General features: G+C 42.8%; 1 protein-coding gene across 2 annotated transcripts in view; it reads right to left on the bottom strand.

Annotated features, from left to right (window-relative positions):
* The window catches only part of Sh3rf3 (SH3 domain containing ring finger 3), a 368,946-nt gene that overhangs the window by 188,588 nt on the left and 160,001 nt on the right, over positions 1-20,357 (bottom strand). Inside the window, exon 2 of one of the 2 annotated variants that reach the window (XM_013034285.1) lies at positions 11,375-11,386. The exons of the other annotated variant lie outside the window; for it this stretch is intronic. Within the exon in view, the coding sequence (XP_012889739.1) occupies positions 11,375-11,386 (12 nt within the window). The remainder of the gene's footprint in view (positions 1-11,374; positions 11,387-20,357) is intronic. 2 annotated transcript variants of the gene reach the window in all.

Here is a 20,357-nt window from a genome sequence, read left to right as displayed (position 1 = left end):
AACTGAAACTCTCCTCCACTCAGAACCAAAGGCACAGCAGCTGAGTCCAGGCAAACCATTCCAGCAATACAGTGTGGTGACCATTCTTATGCAGCTCCTTCTACAGATTTCCACCACACCCTACATCTGGCCAATTGTCAAACCTCAATAAGCACCATGGAAAACCCAAACTCATGTACAAACAACAGAACAGTGTGTAAAATTCCTTTCAAGTAAATTTCTGAAATAGTTATTTTTAAGACTCCTCATATGTAAGCCAAGGATGTAAAATCCTGTTTCCACTGGGAATAAATTAGAACAACCACCCAGCCAGTTTGTGATAGTGTGGCACTCATCACAACACCGCATGCATGTGGCACTCAGAGGAGGGGGGCTCTTGTTACAGGGTTGGGGGAGGGGGAAGAAGAGATTGTTAATAATTTTCTTTTCATATGACAGCTTGGAAAATCCCCAGTTTGGCTTTATAATGCCTGCTCTTCGGTTATAATTCAACACCTATTTCAAGAACAGTTGACAAATGAATGTTATCAAGTAGCACAATGCCATTTTCATTTGCCAGCCAGAACAATTTTTTATGTCTTTGATAAGAACACAAATAAATATGTCAATTTATTCATAGCTATGCTTTGGAGTCAAGATGTAATCTCTTATGTTCTGCAGACACAGGAACCACTTTCTTTATGGAGCCCCCATCTGTTTTACTAGCATAACGGAATAAAGATTTCTAGAAGCCCCTAAATAAGAAAGTGAGTTGAGTTCTCCTGTAGAAGCTTCCCACCATCTGCCATCATACCCCATGAATCCTCAATCATGACGTCCTCCTTGACTCCTGTCCCAAAGGCAAGGGTTGAGAGGCAGTAACCTCCTGAGTTCCTGGTATGACTCTTGTCATACAAGAAGAAAAAATGGGAGCAAAGAGTGAAATGTATGTCTCCTTTGGTGACAATGCTTTTGTCTTGCAAAAGTCTCAGAGGGCTATCAGGAACAGACCAACCCTCCACTGAGAGGGAGTAGAGGTGACGTCAATCCTACAGGACAAAAGTTCTATTTGGGGAGGCCACTTGGGGTGTCTAATAATATAGAGAAAAAAAATGTCTTTAATGGCATCTCAGTGAGCTGGCATACTCTGGCTTCCCCCATGTTAAGAGCTGGCATATTCACATTCAAATGCTTCCTTTGTTCACTGGTCTTTGGATGAGAATAGCTTTCCATGTTCATGTTCCCTAATGCAACAAGAACTGTGGGCAACCTTCAGGCTTTGGTAACTTTAATTGGCGTTATGCAAAAGCAATTACAGTTAATTACAGACTTTCTGATTTTTAACTTGTACTTATGAGGCCCAGAGATTTGCATTGTTTCCCCTATTCTGAATGGTTGGCAAGTATAGAATGTCAAAGCTTCTGAGTTCTTAGAAACAAAAGTTTTAAGGCATTTTCTTGGTAGTCTCACCTTCTAGGCAAACAAGATAGCTTAGGGGCAGATGTGACTTTATCAAAGCTGATGACCACACAACAGGATACTCAGCCTCAAGTATGGCAACCAGGAAAACAGTCACCATATGTGGGGGGAGTATAGAACCTTAGGACTAAACCCCAGAGGAAGTTAGTATCCAGTATCCAGTTAGCTTCCAGTGCCCAGAATGATGCCATCTGGGAGTACAGGATGGTTTTCTCTGCCTCTTAAAGAATTTGAAGGGAGAAAAGCATTTAATGTACACAAAGTAAGTTTATTTGAAAGTGAAAGGAAAGTAGCAAGACTTTCCATTTGGAGAGGGACCCTAAAGGGGAGTCCAGTGGAATGCTCTTGAAAGGTGTTTTCAATCATACACCTAGCTAATTGTTCCTCTTTCTTCCCCTCAAGAGCTGTAGGGGAAGGACCATACAGGTCTACAGAGGCTTCAGAGAATGTCATGCCTCCGCAGAGGGGGATAGCATCCTGACCCCATGGTTCCTTGTTCTGCAGGTGCCTCTGATCACATGATGCAAGCACCTGCCTAGGGATGTAATACACATAGATTAGCCTCCTGGCACAGATAGGGCCAGGTGACAGAGGCACAGCTCTGCCAGTGGAAGCTGGTAGCACCACAGGCCTATACAGAGGTGGTTTTTCCAGTGAATACCTACATCACCAATTGCAATTCAGGGAGAGAGGGGCTTATAAACTCAGAAAGACTACGATGTATATGGCAGAATGATCCCCATCCTGAGTGGCTGCAGTCCTCTCAGAAGCTCTGGGTCATCTCCTGCTAAGCACTTCTCTGGGGAGGGACAGGGACCTTCCCAAGTTAGAGTAGACTTATGATCACTTCTGTCTAATGAATGTGTGCCAAACATAGGAGAAAGGTCTTCCTATTTGTAGAGTTTAAGTTATGAAGTGTGAATGCCTCTCGAAGGCCATCACAGACATGAACTGTGCTCTCTGTGGTACTCTGTGACCTGTCTGAGGCAAGGCAGCCTGGTCCGAGAGGAAAGCCTTGACTCTGCATTTTGGTGATTTCCTTGTCATACTAATTTAGTGAGGAGGGGGTATGTGCCTTGTGTAGATTGGGTAAGGTTAAGAGAACAAGGTATCACAGCATCCACACATCTTCTAGGAAGGTGCAAACATCCCTGGACCATACCTTTCCTCATCACAAGATCACGGTGTTTCTCATCTGGAATCACCATTCTCAGTGTTCCACATTTATAATACCTCCCTCAGAGGGATGCAGAAGGTACTTGGCCTCTAGCCTCCCCCTTACTTTAAAAACTGAAAGTAAGATGGAATCCTCAAAGAAACTGGCAGTACTTTAACTATAGACTAACACTTGGCTACGCATCCACCTTTCACTATAAGAAAGCATGAGGTTGGGTTTCTACTAGCTTCTTATTTATGTACCAGAGCTTATCTGAGGTAAATTGTCTTGGAGGATCTAGGACCCTAAATCCCAGAGCAAAATAAGAGCTGGGAGAATGAGAGAAATGGGAATGTAATGGGAGAAAATAAGTAGGCAGGGAGAGGCATGTTCATCCAACACAGAGGTTTATCTCCATGCAAGATGCTAATACCACAAAGCAGGATGTGCTCCATGCCCACACACCACAGGCTCTATAATCAACAAGCGTCACCTCCTCATACTGCAGGCAGATGCAAAAACAAGATTTCAGGAGCCCCAAGGTAATGTGTACCTTGCAGAAGCCTCTGGGGTAACTCAGGTACAGACTCCACTGTGCTCCATTCTGAGACCCATTCCAAGCATAGGCATATTCTGGAATAGGGTACGCCATGCCCAGCCTCCAGGGCTGCCACTCCAGGCACTCATTTGTCCTGCCACTCTGGCACCCTACACCTACTGTTAATATGCTACTTCCAAATATGCTAATAAAAGGGCACCACGTGTAGAGCAAAAGCCACAGGAGAATCAGTGGTGTGTGCCTTAAGTCTAATTAAGACAAAACATTTTGTGGGATTGCATTGGGAAGTCATGCTATTGATTCACAAGCTGGCTTAGCCCAGCTATTAAAACTTGATATTTCTGTAGGTTCCCAGGTGGCCCAGCAGGGAGATGTGGGCTGGGGAGCTTACCCTGACTGCACATGGAATGACCCCCAGCACAGGACAGAGGTACACATTCCTTCAAAGCAGAAAGCCAGGACCATAGCAGCTGTAGGAAGTTACATTCTCAGCCTTGCCTCTCTCTGCCCACAGGACTCTCTCCAGGGTGAATTCAGAGCATTAGAGGCCACAGCAATGATAGGAGAAGCAGTCTGGCCACAGAGGGGCCTGCTGCACAGTACATGGGCAATGTGTGCTCAAAGAGCAGCTGCTTCCCACAGAGACTTCACATTTGATAGTAGAGGCAGAAAATGTCTCTGATTAGTTTTCCAAACCCTGTCATCAGCAAAGCAGATGAGCCCAGTGTGGGTTTTTAAATTTAGTACATTCCAAAGCAGCATCCTACATAGGACTACAACTCTCTCTTTCTCTCTGTCTCTCTGTCCCTTTGACTCTGTCTCTGTGTGTCTGTCTCTTTGTGTGTCTCTGCTGCCTTTCTTATGTAGGCATGTGCACATGCACACATATGTGTGCACATACACACACTACATAGAGACCTGCTTTGGATCTTGCTCTCAGAGGCAAATATTGAAGAAGGAATCCTCAAAAATCATTATAGCACCAAAAAATACGTAGCCCATAAAATTGGTGATGGTTTGTCACACTGGATAATGGCCATACCACCCCCTTCTTCTATCCAATGCTGCCTTCTGGCTACTGTTCCTCATGATGGTATCAAACACAAGCTTCTCTGGCCTGCAGCAGGTGTCCTAATGGCTTCCCCAAGAGAGACGGCAGGACGTGGGTTCCTGCCCCAGCTCTAGCCTGTTTAGCTGCATTGAAGAATACAGACCTAAATTAGCCAAATAATCTTCAAATTCACTTACTTTGTTACTTATGAATTACTTTATAATTTTATTTGTTATCAGGCCCCAAATTTTAAAAAAATATCCCCATCAGTGATAATAATGTCATCAATAAATGAAGGCACTTGAGGGAAACCACGGATATGACCTCTTTAAAAAAAAAAAAGATTTGATCTGCCTCTCTCTCCCTCCCTCTCTCCTTCCCACCCCCTCTCTCTCCCTCCTTCTCTAACTCCTGCCCTCCCTCCCTTTCTCTCCCCATCTCTCCTTTTCTCCTTCTTTCTGTCTCTCCTTCTCTCTGTCTCTGTCTGTCTGTCTGCCTCTCATACACACACACACACACACACACACACACACACACACACACACACACACACAAAACAATCCACAGGCCCTAATATCCTTAAGAGCTTCCCTCCCTAAGACCCACGTGCTGATGAACCTAAGGGCCATGTTCTTGTAAGTGGGGCATAAAAAGACTGACCAGCCAGTGACAAAAAAATATCCCTGACAGTATACACACGGAAGCTGGAAATATTGATAACCCTGCCCCCCATGTCATCTCTGCAGAATTTTCTCAGCCTGATTAAGCACTTTTGGAACAAAATCTCCAAGCAAAGTCCAGTGGGAGAGAAAGGGATCTAAGAAAGACTCATCGTTACCTTGAGGCGGGAGCTGAGAGCTATCTGATGTTGGTTTCAGCTGTTGATACACCTGAGAGAATCCTTTCTTCAGGATGCCTGGCAGCTCATCACCAAGGTGGCTGGAACTCAGGGGCTGAAATCTCCTGCTTCTGTACGGAAGCAGTGTCAGGGGATGAGGAAAAGGAACACACATTTTTGAACCAGGCAGATCTAGATTAAAATCCTACCTCTGCCTCTAAGCACCTCTATGACTCAGCCATTTAACAACCTTAACTCTCAAATTCTTCATCCACAAAAGGATGCTAATAACTTCTCCTACCATCACTCTGTGCCTTCCTTGCAACTCCTCTCCCTTAGTCTCAGCTGTTAAGGAAAAAGCCAAAGTGTAGCCTATTGCTACCCTGATATTCTCATTGCCTATTGCCTCCTGGACACCTTGCTGGTGTCATCCCAGGTCTTTATTTCTACAGCATTTCTGAGTGCTTTTCTTTAGGATATCAAGGCAGGCACCCCTCCCTTCATCCTTGCCTGAGCCCAGTACTGTATGGGAAAAATACTCCACTTTAGAACTATCAGGTGAGGCCTGGACAGAGGGTATGATAGGGACGTTGGGCAGGTAGGGAACAGGTATCCAGGTATGCTGACAAATAAACACCATTTGGTTAGAGCAAAGGCTGGTATGGGAAGGCTGTCATGTCAGTCACTGGAAGAGAGGAAACAGAGTTGGACTTCACTCCCATATATCTTCCATGGATTGCAGCAATCATTTCTGGGATATACCCTAGGCAGTTTCAGAAATAATTGTCCATTTTCACTTTTGCTACCTATGAATCCAGTATGGTGCCAAGTCTCAACTATGTTTAAACACAGTTTCCTCCACTAACCATGCAAGTAGTTAACATGATCTCCTCCTGTGCACAGGAAACAGAAGTTCAGGAAACTAGGGAAGGTTTCTTCCTTACCAGGGTCTGATTCCATAGGGCCCATCAGACTTGCCATCCAGTGCTTCTCTCTTCAAGGTGAAGACCCCTGATGCTCCTGTCCCAGTAGTGCGGAATGCCCCCAGACCACCCACTTCAACACAGAACTGACTCCGGAGGGCTCAGAAACAACCATGACTTGTCTTTCCATCTGTTCTGCAACCTTCTGCAGCAGTTTTCCTAGCTGTTAAATTATGAAGCAAAAATCACAAAGCTGGAAAGCAAAAGAAAATGACTAGTTGACCCCATTTTGAGGGCATTAAGCTAAGCAAGTGAGTGCACAAACAGATGTTCTGCTGTGACAAAGAGGGCAGCTGGAATGAGGCCAACAATTCAATGTACCACTCTTTTCAGCAAGGTGTTATCAAGCCCTACAGATACCTCAGACACAGATGGACAATGCTAACCAACTGTTGACCTCCTCTGGGCCTTCCTAATGTGTTCATGACCTGGCAACAAGAGCAGGGCATGAAGATCCATGGGGCTCTCCACTTTCTTGATTCCTATGTGTACTGGCCTCTCAGAAAAATTTGAGCTCACTGTTTCCCTTAGACAGGTATTTTGGTTAAGGAAAGAGAGACAATTTGTGCCAATCTTGTCAGACTAAATAATGCAACTCAGACTCCATACATTCTCAAAGTCAATTTCTGTCTGCATAAGTTCAAATAAAAGTAGCTTCTACCCATCACCAACTGGAAATTATTCTTTGGGAGAGTTTACACATAAAAAAGCCAACAACATGACAAGCAAGCCAGCCAGTTTGCTTTCCCTGGGCTGTAATGCAATCAGAGGCAGGGGCTCAGTTATGCATCCCCAGCTCAGATCTGTTCAACATCTCCTCTGGCAGAGAGAAAAACAGAGGCTTGAACCTGGATCCTGCATTACCTCAAAGGCTTGGCAATGCCTCATAGCTTACCATGAAGACTTCTCACATGTGGTGCTCTTGCAAGTCACATAGCTCTAACCACATGTAACTCTAGATCCTGCCTTCTTCCAAGCAGGAAAGGTCAGTTCTTAGCCCCATACCTTCATCCAGATGCTCTGTGTGCTTCCTCTGATCCCTCAACTCCATGGTTAGTCATGCCCGCTCCCCAGAATGGCTGGTATGTATCTTGGCACAGAATCCCTGTGTAAGTTTGCATTGGGTTCTCCAGACCCTCCACCACCATGGAAACCGGAGAAAGACTCGATTTCATCTAGCCTGTGTCTGAGAACTGTGAAAAATGTGACAGCTGCTCAGTCAAGCACATTGCATTCAAAATTAAGTATAGCACTTTTCCAATGAGCAGATCTACAGCTGATTACAAAGGTTCCCCTTCCCTAAACCCCATCAGTAGAGCTCCACCCTCCTTCATACACATTCAGCTGCTACCAAACAGATGAGAAATGTGTGCTGCAGAAACAAAACCAGCAAGAGCCACATTTGGTTTGCCTGTCATGGATTTGATATACCAGTTGTCTTATGTGGGAGACTGGAAGGAAATCACATGCTAAAGGTCACATCTGAAGAAATGGTCTACTAACCACAAAATAGATGCTCAATAAACAAAGGGAGAAACAGAGTCCTCAGCTAATGCAAACTTGCAGTATGATTAAGTGACTGACTCTTAGCTCCTTTTCAACTTCTCTAGGTATGTGGTGCTGTGTTTTGTTATTAGAATTGGTATGTGGGGTCATTGCTCCATTCCTTCTCCAATCTGGTTGGCAATCCCTAGAAAGGGGTTCTCATGGCTTTTGTCCTTGCTAAATATCCAGCAGACTGGGGTCCCTGACAATCCTTCCCAGAAGATGGAAGACACAAGGCACATTGCCATCCAGAGCCTTCCAAAACCCACTATTCCAACTGACTAAGGGAGCGTCACCCTAGGCCTCAGTGTCCTTGTGTATAAAACAAAGAGGTTAAGTGGAGAGGCCCCTAAGTTCCATCTTGTACAAATGCTTTAGGGTTATACTACTGATTTTTCATTGGCCAGTTATCTTGCATTTGTCTTCCTACCATTAAAGTTAATTATAGATGTGAGCTTTTTAGGATTCTGACAGAGCATTGCAGTAGAAAAGAGCAGTCTCTGAAAAGCAGACAGAAAAGCAACTGGATTGTATTTTGGGATAAAACAGAAAAAATAAGCAGGCAGTCTGTCTAGTATTTTGAGGCCCCAATTTTCTACTGCTCCTACCCAGAAGCAGCACAGCCCAAAAACAACCTTGAAAATATCTGCTTTCTGGCCCTGTCATCCCCTTTCCCTGTTTTTCAGATCTCATCTCTTTCCCTACCACCGTTCACGGCCCCTCCCCCAGCACAACTTTACTCCTCAGCTACTCCTGGCCCCCAGGATCCAACCCCTGACCCCAACCATAGGGCAGACCCTGACAACATCAAGCATACTCTTATATTCTCTCCTATACCCTTCTTCAGCTGCTGGCAAAGTCAACACCTGTAATAGTTAGGCATCATGACCTGTAATGGTACCAAGTTTCCAAGGCAATGCAAACTTATCTAAGCTGTGAAAGTGGTAAATTCCAAAGGAAAGGGTGGTGGGGATCTCTCTGGAAGAAGGTGAGGGATAAAGAGCACCCCATGCCCTTGAAGCCACACTGCAGGCAGCTGCTTGTAGGATGAGGGTAGAGAAAGCAAATGTCCCCAATTAAGGCCTCAGAGGTCTGAGCAGTACCCAACAGAGAAAGCCACTTAGTTGAAAGCAGGCCACCGGCCACAGGCCACAGACTGAGCCCACAGCTGTGGAGGCTGCTTCCAGCAAGTTCCATCTTATAACGTCGTCACTTGCTTTCACTGGCCACTGCTATCCTTTCTTTCTCAGTGTTGCTCGGGGGAAGCAACAGATAAGATAAAGGCCTGGAGCAAAGCCAACTCTCTCAGAAGTGAGCCACGTTAATCGGTCCAGGACATGTGTACCTCCTTCCATAATATACCCCTGGACTCCAGACCACAGTTCCTCATCTGCCACTCAATACCACAGATGGATTTCCAAGAAAAAATGAATCTGCCATAAAATTAATGGCCATGGCAGTCCTTCACACACCATTGCTGTCTTTGGAACTCAACTGTTAGGAAGAAAAGCCACCTCAAAGTGAAGCACAGGCCACTGACTGGGAAAAGGAAGCAAAGCCTAGAGCTTTTGGTTATCTCCTGGTTTTATAAAGTATGTTTTTGTGCAGTGCCTGGAAAATATTACTCATAGATGGGCAAAATGTGAAATTCAGGTTTCATAAATCTTGAGGGGCAATATTCTATATGTTTTGAAGGCAACAGAGTCCTCAGAAGCTCCTACTTGAAAGTTCAAGTAGGAAATTTCTACTTGTAGAATTTTCTTTACTATATTTAAGAAAATAAAAATGTCCTCCCCAAATGTTCGCATATACACATTTTCCCAAAGAAGAGGAAAAGTAATAACAGCACAACATTCAACCAGCAGGTGACTAATTTATTTATGTCTCAATTTGTTCTCTCAAGCAATGGGGATGGCTATCTCAACTTCCTAAGATTGGTACATGGACTAAATAAAATATGAAAAAAAAAAACCTAAGCAGTGTCAAGAATGTAGTAAGCCACGCTGGGCGCCAGTGGCTCAAGCTTGTAATCCTAGCTACTCAGGAGGCTGAGATCTGACTATCACAGTTCAAAGCCAGCCTGGGCAGGAAACTCTGTGAGACTCTTATCTTCAATAAACCACTAGAAAACCTGAAGTGGTGCTGTGGCTCAAGTAGTAAAGCACTCACCTTGAGCTGAAGAGTGCAGGGAAAGCACCCAGGCTCAGAGTTCAAGCCCCATGACCGTCACCAAAAAAACAAAAACAAAAACAAAAGCCTAAGATGAAAAGTAATCCCACATTCAAATTTTAGAAATAGAATTTTTTTCTGGCCAGATTTACTAATTTCCTAGGATTGGACAGCACTCCACAAATAGCCCTCCCACACAATTCTGCCCCCTGACTTCAGGCATAACTATGTGGCTTGCTTGGAGATGCAAGTGAAGACTTAAGATGGGTTTCAAATGTGTATAGATACAATGTGGCTCTGGTGGCTCCTGGTCTAAGAAAGTTAAACTTGAGCCCAACTATGATGGAAAACCAAGCCAACCCTGTGCCCAGTAAACCTCAACCTAAGAGGGAACAATGATGTAGAAAGTTGTGTGCCAACAACTCTTGGTGTGACTTTCTAAGCAGGAGATTTGGAGCTTTGAAACACTGGCTGGGTGGCTAACTGGATAGAATATCCAGCCTGCACTCCATCAATCTCCCAGTTGACCTTTCTTGTGATGAGTCATGAGGTTTTTCTCCAAAGAGCACGTGTTAAGCAGAGGCATTGATGCCAAGTTAGAAGACATCACTTCCACTCCCAGATCTCAAAATCACCATTTCTACTGCAAGTCCCACCAATGCTCCTTGAGACTACATCTGCTATGCAGACCAACCTGCTCCCATGTATATACTACTATGACTGAAGCAGCAGTTATCCCAATAACTGCCTCAGGTTTGAAGAAAACCTCACAACTGAATTACTGAAATAGTGTTAGACAAAAATAAATTGTAATTCATTTTTATGGCTGTTGTTTGGATGTGCAACTTTCAAGGAGAACATTTCACCAAAACTATCCACACACTTGGGTTCAATGCTACTATTGCCACTTTCAGAGTTCTTCATGAAAGGCAAGTCTCCTAAATGGGAGAGAACTAGCCTTACCCAAACACAGACTGTTTAATTTAGAGCTAATTCTGAGCTCTACTGCAAGAAATGTGAGGCAATAAATAATGATAGTCTACAGGAGTCTCCAGGAGGAAAGTCCCATAGAGTCAACACCTGTTACTTGGTATTCTGTGGACTGCTCAGAGCCATAAGCAGCTGCTAACTAGCACAACAGAAGTGGAACTCTTCCCAGATGATACTAAATTTTATGAAATTTACATGGCTAGACTAATTGAGAACACAGAGATGATTTACATAACCATGTCCCAGGTCACATAAAGAGCTGTGAATGAAATGACACTAGGACAATAACCAGTTCAGAATCCACTCAATCAAATATCTGTAAACCTCAATAATCTTGATCCCAGGATTAGATTACTGCACAATTTAGATTACTGCACAAATAAGAGGCCAAATATAAGAAGTCCAAAACAGTGTACAAGTCTGGTAGCTATGTAGACAAAATTGTGAGACATTTCTTTTTTTTGGAGGGGGGTTCGGTTGTGGGGCCAGAACTCTGGGCCTGGGCACTGTCCCTCAGCTCTTCATCTCAAGGCTAGCGCTCTACCACTTGAGCCACAGTGCCACTTCCGGCTTTTTTTTTTGCTTATATGGTGCTGAGGAATCGAACCCAGGGCCTCAGGCATACAAGGCAAGCATTCTACCACTGAGCCACCTTCCCAGCCCTGTGAGACATTTCTTAACTGTATCATAAAGATGCAATAGAGACCCAGTCTGACCATTCACCCATCCCTGTACTGTGGTTATAAGTACCTAAGGGATGGTCAGTATAGAAATGAGATGTCTTTCAGCGTAAAGCTGTGGAACGAACAGCCAATGTGGAGTTGAGGAGCACCCTGTGAGGACCTGACATCAGATCTGTTCCAGCACCCAGCAGGACACTTGGCATTACCACTTGGTGTACCTTAGCCATATGAAGAGTGTCCTGAGCCAAGCCTCCTCTGACAGACTATACCTGGTCTTTACCTTCTTTACCTTCTTCACCTCACCCCATTTATTTCTCATGTGAATTTAGGTTATCCCACCTTACTTAATTATATCATTTCTATATGTCACCTTGAATCATTTCAGAACAAGGCCATGTTAGTGGAGATGGACCATAGGTCTAAGAGTCAGAAAGTTCTGGGTCTCATCAGAGGAGGAATTTAGGGATGTACCCAGAAGACATTTAAGCAGAACAGGTTGATTAATGCAAAATAGCATGAACTCAAAGAAACTGAACCCTCCAGGTGGGAGAGTGGCCAGGCTCAAGAAGGAACACTACCAAGAGTCCCAAGACCTCACACCACCATGGCAGTGGTCAGTCCTGAAACGAGGTATGCCATTAACCTCTAGAGATTGGGATATGTGTTATAAACTCTTTCCACATTATACACAAGAGTACATGGCCTTGGATGGTCAGACTCAAGGTGTCATTTTTCTCAAGCTGCAGGGGCTATAGATCAACAAGACTTTTGTTGATCTTGGTCTGTTTTGTCATTTTGCTCTTTGTTTGGGATGTGATTGCTTATTAAAATCCAAGCTACCATTCTCGACCATCAGGTTTCCTAACTTCTTTCCTAACTCCTATATCAACAGGATATATGTAAATAAATCAAAGTTGATTCTTCTCGATGACAGTAGAGGAAGCTAAGATGCCACCAATGCTGGAATTATTGAGGGTTTCTGAGTTGTAGTTTTTATGTTTTGGGGGTTTTCCTAAAAGTGGTCTGTATCTGACTTAGAATATTAGCCTGGTTCAGGTCTGTTCAGCAACTGTGCCCAAAGGACTTCTGATAAAACGACAGCAATAATGTCACTCAGCTTCACAAAGAAAACAGAAGTCTCACCATAATATAGATGAGAAAATCAAGTGCTAAATAAGTAAGACCACTACAAGGCAACAACTGGTTCTTGAGGCCATGCATAGCCATCACACAGGAATAGATTGAGAGTCACTCTCAGTAGTCACCAAATGCCCCACCAATGACCACCACATCCAGTAAGGGACAGAGCATTGCCATGAGTGTCACTCAGATCTCACAGACCTGAACACACAAACACACACACACACACACACACACACACACACACACACACACACATCACTATGATCATTTTCCACAGCAAGTGGTTTTTCCTTTGAAAATATCAGAGTCTTCTCATCTGCAGGAGCATTTGTAAAAGTTCATAGAGTGATGTGAGGGAACACTGGAGTTTTCTCTGGTTTCCTGTTAAATAGCTGCTCCTATAGCATCAAAACCACAATCCTGCAGAAGAACGGACCTTCTAGTTCTAACGTTTGCAGGTGTAACCAACGGATGCCCTCAGCCATCTCTGAATCCAAATAATACTCACCAGGAAGAGCAGACATTTCCCGAATGGCTGTTGAATTCATTTCTAGCAATTGAGCCATGAAACCTTCCTGGAGTGAAAACACTGAGCCCCACCACTAGGATCAAGTAAAAGATGCTTTGTCTTCCTACACCTAGCTGCAGTGATGTGGGCTATAAATCCACTCCATTGCCACAGCAAATAATGTTAGATTATAATTATTTTTCCTCTCCATAAACCTACAGTAGGTCTAAAGAAACCAACAGACCTTGAAGGGAAAAAGCTAGATCTGATTACCAACTCCCCCCTGAACCTTCAAATCCCTCCAGCCAGCACCTCGCCCCATAAACTATCATTAGCCAGAGGAAGCAGGTTTGTGGTTATGTTGGAGGAAAAAGAAAAGTCAGTTAACATTGAAATGAAGAATGGGCCTTTAAAAATGACTCAGTTAACCAAGTGCCCTTGAATAACCTTGAACTTGGAATTGGCAACCATCTCACATGCAAGAAGAGGAAAAAGCGGGTGCAAGGTGGTGCAAGTCACAATTAGAGCACTTATCAAGTGATACACACACTTAAGGTTAAAATGTTTCATTTCCTTGCCATTTGGAATAGACTGGAATTCTAGAATAAATGAATAAGTATGAAAATAAGTATGAAAACCTGCTCTCCCAGTCCATAGTGGCCTTCTCCTGTCTATGTAAATGAATGAAGAAGCAGAGGCCCTCCTCAGACCACATCATCAAAACCCTTGGAGCTATTACTCACTGAGGGCCAGGTACTGCTCTATGTAAGTCAATCCTTATTGAGTTCCTGATTTCCTGATTTCAGGATTTAACCATCCTGATTTCCCCAGTAAGCCCAAGTCTCTTGTTCTTTGGATCAAAGGAAAGGGTAGGCTTGTATCTGTTTGATTTGGCAGCTTCTGTGGGTCTCCATGTATTGTAACAAACATGAAAGCCAGATTTATGACACTATGCAAAGCATCCTGAACAGCTAACCCCAGGCTCCTGGCATTGGTGCTATAAGGCAGATAAGCACAGAACATCTTAATCATGGAGGTGGTTCTAAGCAAAATATTCAAATGGGGCACCTGGAATTATTTGCACACGTCTAAGTCATTATAGAAAATGCTATGGTAATCCATAAATATTGCAATGTATGTGGTACATAGAAATAGCTTTTTGAAATTGAGGTTAACCCCTACATAAAAGTAACCAAAGTGAACAATTCAGTGGCATTAAATATAATCACAATGGTAGGCAATTACCACCTCTATCTTATTCTAAAACATGTCATCATTCCAAATAAAATGCCATCTCCGTTCAATAATGTCCCTCCCTTCTCTCTTCCCCACAGCTCCTGGCAACTACCAGGAGCTTTCTGTTTCCATGGATTTACTTATTTTTGATATTTTATATAAATGTAATCATACAATATGAGAACTTTTTGTGACTGACGTTTTTCTAAGGATACTGATTTCAAAGACCATATAAATTGTAGCATGTGCCAGTACTTCATTTCTTTTTTATAGCTAAATTAAAGATCACTGTATGTTTATAGCACCCTCTGTGTATCCATGTATCAATTAGTGTACACTTGGGCTCCTTCTACCTTTGGTTTACTATAAATAGGGCTGCTATGAGCATCCATTTAGAAGCATTTGTTTGACCACCTGTGCTTTTGTTTGCTTTTTGGTATGCAAAGGACAGGGATAGAACCCAGGGCCTTGCAAATACTTACATAAGCACAAACTCTACCATTGAGTGATACCTACAACCTTAGCTTCTATTTTCAATTTTGTTGGACAAATACCTACGAGTAGAAGTAGCTTTTGATATATAAAATATTCAAGTGTATAATGTTGAAGGTAATAAACTTGACATTTCAAATCTGTGCAATATTTGCTCATAGGGATGATAAATTTTAAAGTTTCTATACCCTGACATATCTCTAGAGCTGCAAGTTACCATAAGTACTGAGTACAAAGCATTTTTCCTTAACTTGACAACAAAGACAATAATAATGGCAATAGTGATGATAATAATGATAACATAGAAGGTAATACTGGCACTATAAGCCCAGCATTATAATAACTAGCATACTTGCCATCTCTCATATCACTACTTTATATTACTATAGTGTTTTAGATAGATAGATAGATAGATATAGATAGTTCTCATTTTCCATGGAGAAAGTCACATCCCATATGAGTCTCAAACCTAACAGAATTCGAATGCCCAAATTTCTAACTATTAGAATACATTTTTTTCATTTCATAAAAAACAACCGATATGGGTAATTACTACTTATGTTGAGCCTGGTCTTAAGCAATATATCTAGATTGTAGTTACCACCTACATATGCTGACACAAATTGTGTTATCTTTCCTGCAATGTAACAGATCTTATATGTCCCCATTAGTAGCTGCATAGAATTAATGTTCATCATTATTAGAAAACCACAAGCTACAGTAGAGTAGGACCCTGCATCTGCCCCACCACACAGTACCCAGTGCATGCACAATGCCTGGCACCTTGCAGATACTCATTAAATATGTGCTCAACACACGGATCTGCACTGAATTCTTTCCCTATTGGCATATCTTGCAGGCAATCAGCTTTACCTTTTTCTCACCCCATGTCTAGCCTCACCTGTAGTCAGTAGATGTGGTCCCACTTTTGTCCTAGTTCCTCTTCATTTAGATCAGGGCTTTCATCCATGTATGGATCCTGCTATGCTCAAGGACACATCTTCCAAAAAACACCTCCAGGACTCTGTGCCCATGCCCCTATAAGACCACATGGGCCAGGCCATCCCCTACCTGACAGCTTGCATGGAATAAAGGCAAGTTTGTATAATCCCCAAACAGGCCTAGGAACTTGCTTGTTAATGAGCGTCTCCTGCAATTCTCATTTGAAGACTTTAAAATTTCCAAAATCATCCAGATGGTCATCAAGAACCACAGCCCTAAATACTCAGTAAACAACTTTTATTTGAATCACAGTCTTAAAACCATTAAACTAAGAACCAATTTTATTAAAGGTAATAGTTTTCTTTTCCTCTTCCAATAATTTAATGGAGGGAAAATGACCCTTTGTGACCCCCTCATAACTAATGTGTTAGGGAGCCATCTGGACCTGACAGTGAAACTGTACTCTGAAAAGTGGTGGGAAAGCCCTGGCTCTGAGGATACTAAAGAACATTTGCTGATGGAAAAAAGAAAGTCCCCCAAACCACAAATACAAGGCCCATTGTCACACCAGGGGCCTTATACTTGAAGTCACTTTTACTGAGATGTGTTCATCCTGGCTCATTATCCTTTCACATACCATCCACTCCAGAGAGTGCTTTAATGCACTGAGACCTCAGGGGGTCACAAAGCAGGGTGTCAGCCCAGCATAGACTACACACTGCATGGCCTGAATTGTCTCCATGACTACTAAAGATGGAAGGCCAAGAATAGTCAGGGAGTGAGTGTATTTGTATGTGAAAGCATATGCCTTTTACTCATTTGAAGCAGGATTTGCAAGGGAACAAACAAAAGCTCCTTTGGGCCTAAGCAGACATAACCAGTAAAAGAAAAACAAACAAGGGCCAGGAGTGTAGCATGGTAGTAGAGCACTTGCCTAGAGTACATAGGCTCTAGGTTTGATCCTCAGCACTGCAAAGAAAAAGTAAAAGAGAAAGAAAAGGAACTCCCACCCAACATCTAGTGGGGGAGTGGAATCTGGCTCCTGCAGGCACAGGCCATGCCCCTAACCCTCAGAATACACCAGGAATGAGAGCCAACTGTACTCACAGGCCAGCCTTAAGCCAGTTCTTTGTGGGGATCGGCACAGTCCCTCTCTTGGATGGCCTTCTGAGGTGGCTTTTCTTCCACAAATCCATAAAGTGCTAGCGTGTTTGAACACATCTCAGTTACTAGAGATTTGACCTGGAAAAATAAGCATATGCTTAACAGGAAAACATCACAGACAATCTGCTATAGACGACTCTGGGAATTCAGAACAAAGGACAAGTCTTGGTACACAGGCCAGGGAAGATTAAGTCTAGTCCAGATACCTGACAAGATATGTGAGACCATCGGGGAGGTCAATGGCAAGGGTTCTGGTCGTGTCATAGGTGACAGTCAAGGACAATACCCCCATCTCAAAAGGCAATAAACCCACATTCTCTTTACCTGAAAATCATCAGTAACTGCCACCAAACAGAATACAAGCAAGAGAATCCAGAACTGGAAGTATGTCAGGGAAGCAAGGATGGAACTAGTGATTAGTTTTGTTTTTCTTTTGGATATATCTAGCCACTTCCAATCATTGTGTTGCAGGAACAACATACTTCAGATTTGCACAACACTTTTAGGACGGGCAAGTATCAGTACTGACTCCACCATAGTCACATTCAGCCATGAATTGGCAGTGGAGGATCTTTAATACTGAGGTAACTTGAAGTGAATACCAATTTTTTTTGTTGTTTTTAATTTTTTTTAATTTTTTGTTTTTTTTGTGAGTACCAATTAATAACTAAGTTTGGATTTTATCCAGAGTGTCCTCCCTGCTTTTTTGTTAGCTGGTAAGAAAACCTGCAGTGAATTTACACAATAACAATGTAGTTTGAGTCAATTTATTATATTATTTATTATTATTATTGTATCCTTAAGTATTTTTACAAAGGGGTTTGAATTTTATAAATTAGTTAATGAATACAAGGCATCTTGATCAATGTCACCCCTTCCATACTTCACCCCTGTCTTTTCCAACCCCATCCATTCACTCAAGTTACTCAGATCCATTTTCTTTTCCTTTTTACTCCTTCTTCCTCCTTGGCCATTATTAATAACTACCTTATACTCACGTGTGTGTGCGCGCAAATTTACATTTACAAATTTACATTTTTACTCCACCTTCTCATTAACCTCTCCCAACTCCTTCTCTTCCTAACCTTATATAACAAAATACATAGAATTATTCCAGTAAGATATACCCCTTGATCTCTGAACTGCTCCCATTCTGAGTCAATTTCTTTTTAACTCTTACCTCCAAAGCTTTTGAACTTTACATTTTCTTTGCACACCTATCCATGTTTCTCTAAGGAAGTATTAAATGTCTCTGAGGAAAATATCTAAAACCCAGGGTGTCTACATAAATCTCACCAAGCAAGCAGTAGGCCCCAGGTGCTGTGGGAAGGTTCTCTGGAGCAATTCATTCTTGGCTTCCTGTTGCTTTTCCATTTCAAGCCAACAAACCTTGTTGTGTTCATTTGCAAACACTCCAGGAAGGCAAATGCCTCCAGTTGCTCTTTCCTGGCTCACTCTACAGTCTGGTTTGGAGAAATCTGAGGTAGGAAGGTGAAACAATTTGAATCTTAAGTGTCTTTCTTGTGTTGAAGTATGGTGGGATTTTTAGGAGATGGGGGCCTAGTAGAAGGAAGTTGGGTCATTTGGGACATGCCCTTCTTCTTCTTCTCTCTCTCTCAATGGGTCTTTTTCTCTCAGTCTCTCTTTCTCTGTCTCTGTCTTACTCTGTTTCTGTTTCTCTATCTCTTTTCATTTTTTTATTGTCAAGGTTATATACAGAGGGGTTATAGTTACATAAGTAAGGTAATAAGTACATTTCCTGCCAAACTTGCCTCTGTCTGTCTGTCTGTCTCTCTCTCTCTCTCTCTCTCTCTCTCTCTCTCACACACACACACACACACACACACACACACACACACAGAGCTTCCTGCCAGCCTCCTATACTAAGTATCCCACCATGATATTCTTTTTTTTCCCCACCATGATATTCTATGCTGCCAGAGACTCCAAGCAATAGGGCCAAATGACTACTGATTGAAACGTCAAACCCAAACAAGTCTCTGATTATCTCAAGTATTTTGTTATGGTAACTAACAGAAGGAATAGAGTAAGTAGTAAGTGAAAAAAAATGAAATTAAAAAAATTGCAATTCAGATGCTGGACAAAATTAGCTACAGAGTGCCCATTTGACATTTTCTCTTCTGTCACTGTAACAATGGTGGCTCAGGTGGGTAGCACTAGCACACACTCTTTACAGGACTCCTCACCACATGGTCACAGCAAAGCTCAGTCACAGTAAGTTCTGTTTGTCTCAGTGTTTGGATTTCTATGGGAACTATACGAAGCACAGCATTCCACCTGGAAGAAGATTCTGAATGGGAGCAAGAACAACCTGGGAATGGTTCCCAAAGAGTACCAGACAGGAATGGAGACATGGTTGTATATTCAGCATGTTTTATACCTGTGTTGTCATGTTCCCACTTCTGAGACCTCCTGTGATATGTTCCGTGTGAATCAATGCAGTCACACTGTCTTAGATCTCTGTTTACCATGGAGGAAAGATGGATTCTAATCCAACCTTCTACTTACCAAGGTCATGTGGCCCTGAGCCCTGGATGACACTGTAAGTTCAAGAAGAAACTGAGCCTTACCCTCTGCTCATACTTCAGCAGGAACTCATGACCACTGTATCATCTGTTCTGTCTTCATGGCACAACTTGCTGTTTTGTTTGCTTTTAGCAGTACTGAGGTTTGACCTTAGGCAGGTCCTGTGCCACTTGAACCACATTCAGTCCTTTTTGCTTTAGTTTGCTTTTCAGATAGGGCCTTATGTGTTTGTCCCATTTAGCCTGGGACTGCAATTCTCCCCTGTACACATCCTTCATAGCTGGGATTACAAACTTGTACTACCACATTTGGTCAGTTTGTTGCTTTTCTGAAAAGTGGTTATTTCCATGTCTGGAAGCATTGCCTAGTACTTTGAGAAAGCTGCATTCTACATACAGGTGACTATGAACTCACACTAAAGAAGACGTCCTTCAGGTTTTCCAGCCTAACTTGCATTCTTCCTCCCAAGATATCAAATCCGAATGCCTCTGGGAGATCCCAGAGTAGGGCTGAGCCAACAGAGAGGAGGAGTTAGGGCCTAGGGAGAAGGCAATGCTCTTAGCCTCCACACAGGGGCCAGTGACTCACTAGTGAATGTCTGCTGGGTTCTAGCATCTATTTCATTCAGTTCCAGACAGACTTGGTTGATTGTGCAGCTTTGATGCATAATCTATTTAGGATTTCATCATTCTCTTCCCTGAAGCATCACTAATTTTTTGTACAGCCAGGAACTCTCTTCATAGCCAGCTTATTAGTACTAGTGACATTTTGCTTTACTGTGGTGGGACACTGGGATTCAGACTGATGTAATTAATAAATGTCGGAACATGTGAGTCTTTTTTGCCCCAGATCTGAAAATGCCCAAGTAATTTAGGCAGTGAATATATTAAGCA

Source organism: Dipodomys ordii, unplaced genomic scaffold (genome assembly GCF_000151885.1).
Source record: "Dipodomys ordii isolate 6190 unplaced genomic scaffold, Dord_2.0 Scaffold186, whole genome shotgun sequence".
NCBI classification, from domain to species: domain Eukaryota; kingdom Metazoa; phylum Chordata; class Mammalia; order Rodentia; family Heteromyidae; genus Dipodomys; species Dipodomys ordii.
The sequence above is the reverse complement of the archived record's forward strand: the minus strand, read 5'-3'. Positions and strand labels throughout refer to the sequence as shown.